This window comes from Chelonoidis abingdonii, chromosome 11, assembly GCF_003597395.2.
Source record: "Chelonoidis abingdonii isolate Lonesome George chromosome 11, CheloAbing_2.0, whole genome shotgun sequence".
Classification (NCBI taxonomy): Eukaryota; Metazoa; Chordata; order Testudines; family Testudinidae; genus Chelonoidis; species Chelonoidis abingdonii.
In genome coordinates this window covers 21,337,352-21,342,080 of record NC_133779.1, presented here as the reverse complement: position 1 = coordinate 21,342,080, position 4,729 = coordinate 21,337,352, and the positions used below count along the sequence as shown (strand labels likewise).

The 4,729-nt window shown below is 64.3% G+C and overlaps 1 protein-coding gene across 1 annotated transcript in view; it reads left to right on the top strand.

Annotated features, from left to right (window-relative positions):
- Nucleotides 1-3,250: 3,250 nt before the first annotated feature.
- CAMTA2 (calmodulin binding transcription activator 2) overlaps nucleotides 3,251-4,729 on the top strand; it is a 34,501-nt gene continuing 33,022 nt past the window's right edge. The window contains exons 1-4 of the mRNA XM_075071327.1: nucleotides 3,251-3,437; nucleotides 3,521-3,599; nucleotides 3,815-4,079; nucleotides 4,172-4,485. Of these exons, the coding sequence (XP_074927428.1) occupies nucleotides 3,307-3,437; nucleotides 3,521-3,599; nucleotides 3,815-4,079; nucleotides 4,172-4,485 (789 nt within the window). The 5' untranslated portion in view covers nucleotides 3,251-3,306. The remainder of the gene's footprint in view (nucleotides 3,438-3,520; nucleotides 3,600-3,814; nucleotides 4,080-4,171; nucleotides 4,486-4,729) is intronic.

Genomic DNA, 4,729 nt, shown 5'->3' with positions numbered 1-4,729 from the left:
TGGTGCTGTCTTCCCACCTGACACCTGTGACACGTCACACATGGGCACAATCGACACGACTATTTCCTGGACCGCTCTGTGACATCGTCAACCTGCCTCCGCCTCACATATCACACCTCCCCCCACAACAGCCGTAACGCAGACACCCCGCGCGCGCTACCGGCGCAGGACGGGTGTTAACAGCTGCCCTGCTAGCTTTCAGGGTGGGTTTGCTGTTGGCAGGGGGGGGGCCGTCCGGGGGCCCCTCCCATGGATATTTTTGGTTCCATTGAGAGCTGGGCGGGGGTTGGGGGCAGGAGACACAGCGGCTGCGTGCAGGAGGGGATGGGGTGGTACGCAGGGGTTGGGGGGGGATCCCCTGCCCTCCCCCGAAGATGTCACTGTTCTGGAAGTTTTTAGGGCGGTTGTTCTTTCTGTAATCTTTGTGGGGACCCGATCAGCTGGCGGTAGATTCCACCCCACTCCTCACTTGGCCCCGCCCCGCACGCACGTGGGCGAACCCACCCCCGATCCTGCCAGTCAAAACTTCCTGTTCGGCAGGGAGGTTGGCCTCCCGCCCTCTTGCCTGTAGCTATGGAGAAGGAAGGTACTGGGACTAGGGCAGCAGGGTCCGGTGGCACAGGGGCACCAAGCAAACACCAGTGCTCGGACTGTGTGGTGGGGAGGTGTCTGGGGTGATTACAGGGTGGTTCGGAGGGTAGAGTATGGGGTGGATTGTGCGGGGCGCGGGGGCGGGTTGGAGGTGATTGTTGGGGATGCACTTGGGGTGAGGAATAGTGGTGGATGTGTGGGTTGCAGGCAGGGGAGAGGGATGTGGAGGATTGTGAGTGGGCCAGTGGGGGAGGATGGCGTGGAATGTGGCGGTTGCACTTTTGGGAAATGTGAAGCTGGATTGTGGGGGTGCCAGAGGGGTGGGTGGGATGGCGCTAGATGTAGGTGGTTGCACCAGGGGAGGGATGCGGCTGGATTGTGGGGGGCAGCGGTGGGGAGGATGGCTCGCAATAGTGGGGCGGCACAGAATGAGCTGGATTGTGGGTTGCACCAGGGGCGTATGGAGCTGGGCATGGGGATTAGATTGTGTGGGTGACAGTTGTGGGGAGGGATAGGCTGGATTGTGTGGGGGCAAGTGTGGAAGGAATGGGTTGGATTGGGGGGCAGTGGGGGATGAGGTGGGGACTGGATTGTGGGTTGCAGTGGGTGAGGAATGGAGTGATTGTGGGAGGTGCAGGGGAATGGATGGGGGCCCACTGGGCTTCAGGGGGCAGCTGGATGTAGGTTGCCTTATGACCAGCCGCTGCTGGGAATGCCCCCAGCACTAGCACCAGTGCCCCCTCGCTCATTCCCAGCTGATGTGGGTGGTGGCTCTGCTCTGCCTTCCACTCTGGGGCGTGGGTCTCAGGCGCAGTGGCTGGGGGCATAGGTGGGGGTGGTGCTGACAGCGCTAATCACACTTAGGACTGATAGCTGCCCCGCCCAGTCCCATGGCCTCGGAAAGTTACAGGCTAAGTCCGATAGGCTAGCGCAGAGGTTCTCCGCTCAGCCGCCGCCCGGATCACTGGGGTTTCTCTGTCTGGCTCTGGTGAGGGAGTGTGCGTCTGGTGCGTTAGTGAGCGGGAGGCTGGCTGGAAGCCGGACGCTAGGGTTCTCTCTCTTGGACTTGGGAGGGGATGGGAGGCTGGTGGTTAGAGCAAGTGGGGGCTGGAGCCAGCGATCCTGGGTCTCTCCTGGCTCTGGAGAAGGGTAGTAGGAGAGCTTGGTTGGATGTCAACGCCAGGTGGGCTGAGGAGCTTAGGATCCTGGGTTCTCTCCCCGGCTCTGGATGCGTGCGAGTTGGGGTGGATCGGATTTATGTAGAGGAAGGGCTGGGTGCCAGGACTCCTGGGAATTTATCTCCTGGCTCATGGAAGGGAGTGGTGGCTGCGTTGGATTAGATGCAAGGGTGTGTGGTGGGAGCCCAGTGATTCCTGGGATATCTCTCTCTCAAGCTCTGGAGAGGGAGTGCGGAGGGCGTCTGGTGGTGTTTAGAGCAGGGGTCGGGGACAGGACTCTGGTTCTGGCTCCGGCACGGGGATGTGCGGTTGATTCATGTTTGTACTCACGCCTACGCCACCCGCCCCAGTATTCCAGTTCAGATGGCGATCCTGGAGCGCCTTGGTAAGTATTATGGAGATGCGGATGCAATGAATGACGGCTTCCTCCCAGCAGACGGAGGCCTGCAGGAGACCCCACTACGCAGGTGACCCTGTCGGCCTGGATCTTCTCCAGGGACGTGAGTCACTGGGGCTTGTGTTATTATTGATTAGGGTTTCTCTGGAGGTTTATTTCGGTTTGGTTTGTTATTTAGTAAGGGGTACTCTCGGAGGACTGGTGCAGATCTATTATTCTCAGGTGTCTGGGGTGCGGTGGGGTTTAGAATAGCTCGGCGTCAGTTTACTGTTGCAAACCCCCCCTGAGTGCCAGGACTGCAGCCGGACTCTCTGGGTTCTCTCCCGGCTCTGGGAGGGCAGTGGCGGGCTGGATGGTTAGAGCAGGCGGGCTGGGAGCAGGACTCCTTGGGTTCTCTCCGGCTGTGGTGAGGGGTAAGTGGGGGCTGGATGGTCAGACGAGGGGGGCTGGAGCCAGGACTGACTCCTGGGTTCTCTCCCCAGGTCTGGGAGGGGAGTGGGGGCTGGTGGGTCAGAGCAGGGGGGCTGGGAGCCAGGTTCCCCTGCACCCTCCCTACATTCACCCACACATGTCCCCAGGTTCCTGCTCGGCCTCCACCATCAGCCTTTGGCCCCCCCTGCTCTGCCCAGCTTGACGTCACTCCCCCCTTAAGCTCTTATCTGTGTTGCTATTTTGGGGGCCCCGTCCCGAGGGGGGTTAATTTTAGCCGGGTGGCGGCAGCGCAGCTCGGGTGTCGCGGGGCTGGGCTCGCTCTGGGGCGAGGCGGGGGGATTACAGAGGCATTTTCCAGCCTGCTGGGCCAGGGCAGGCCAGGCATTCTTTCCAGCCTGAGCGAGGGGAAAATTGAGATGGGGGGGGCCACAAGTGGCTTGCGGGGGGCAGATGGCCATAGAGACCTTTTGCCTGGGGCTGAGGTGCAGCCACCTCTGGGGTGGGGCGGCCGTTTGCCCAGGGACCCCTCGTCCAGTGCTGAGATGCGGCCACCCTTGGGGCGGGGCGGCCGGTTACCCGGGGACCCCTCACCCGGCGCTGAGATGCGCCCCCCTGTGGGGTGGGGTGGCCGGTTCCAGGGACCCTGCGCTCTCCCCACAGGCCGCCTCGGACTCCTTCGAGGAGCGGATCGTGGCCCTGTGCGAGAAGATGATGTCTCGCTCCTCCTGGCTCCACTCTGACACCCTAGTCCATGACATCAGCTTCCGGGGCATGACCCTGCTTCACCTGGCAGCTGCCCAGGGCTATGCCCGGCTCATCGAGACGCTCATCAAGTGGCGGTGAGTTCCCCAGGCCAGCGCATGGCCGGGTGGGGGGAGCCCCGACCTGTTCTCCGCCCCTTACGCTTGGGATTTCTCTGCAGGAACCTCAGTGCCGAGAGTCTCGATCTGGAGCAGGAAGTGGACCCCCTGAACGTCGACCACTTTTCCTGCACCCCCCTGGTGAGGGGTCCCCCCAAGCTGGGAGGATTTGAGGGGACAGGCCTCAAGGGGAGGGATGTGTGGGTGACCCTGCCGATCCCTCTGCCCCACAGCACAACCTTAATGCTGCCCTGGGGCCAGCCCTGCCTGCAAGGGGAGAGCGCACCCTGCTGAGTGCCCCCCCTGCTCCCTGCCCCCCCAGCCCCTCCTAGCGCTCTGCTCTCTCCCCCCCACAGATGTGGGCCTGCGCCCTGGGCCACCTGGACGCGGCCCTGCTGCTGTACCGCTGGAACGGCCGGGCCCTCTCCATCCCGGACTCGCTGGGCCGGCTGCCCCTGGCTGTGGCCTGCTCCCGGGGCCACGTGGCCCTTGCCGCCCGCCTGGAGGAGCTGCAGCGCCAGGAGCCGAGCCCCGAGGGCGCCGCGGACAAGGGCTGGGAGCCGCCCCGCCCGGCCGAGGGTCTGCGCATCCCCTCCCCGCCCTCCGCCAGCCCCGACACAGGTACCGCGCAGCCCCCCAGGGCGTTGGGGCCGGGGGGAGTTAGGGGGCTGTCCTCCCCCCGCTTGCTGACACCCCCCTGTCCTTCGCCCCAGGGCTCAGCACGGTGAGCAGCGTCTCCTCGCCCTCAGAGCTCTCGGACGGCTCCGGCTCTGGCTCCGTCACCTCGGCCTACTCCAGCGCATCGGCCCTGCGCGACTCGCCCGCCGGCAGCCCTGAGCCCGAGGCCGCCATGGACTTCGGCCCGTCCCCCGAGGGCTGGTACCTGCAGGACCCCCCCAGCCCGCCCGGCCTGCGCTGCTCCCCCCGCTTCTTCATGGACTACGAGGGGCCCCCCGAGCGGGAGCTGCTGGCTTATGGGGAGAACGCGGAGAACGAGGGGTACCTGCCAGCCACCGATGTACTCCAGGTACTGGTGGGGGAGGCTTGGGGACTTTGCGGGGGGATGGGCTGTGATGGGGGGGCACCCTCCTCTCTGTGGTAAAGAAAGAAACACAAGCAAATTAACTGGCCTCAAGTCACTAGCAGGGAGAGAACCCAGGAGTCCTGGCTCCCAGCCTCCCTGCTCTGACCCACCAGCCCCCACTCCCCTCCCAGAGCTGGGGAGAGAACCCAGGCGTCCTGGCTCCCAGCCTCCCTGCTCTGACCCACCA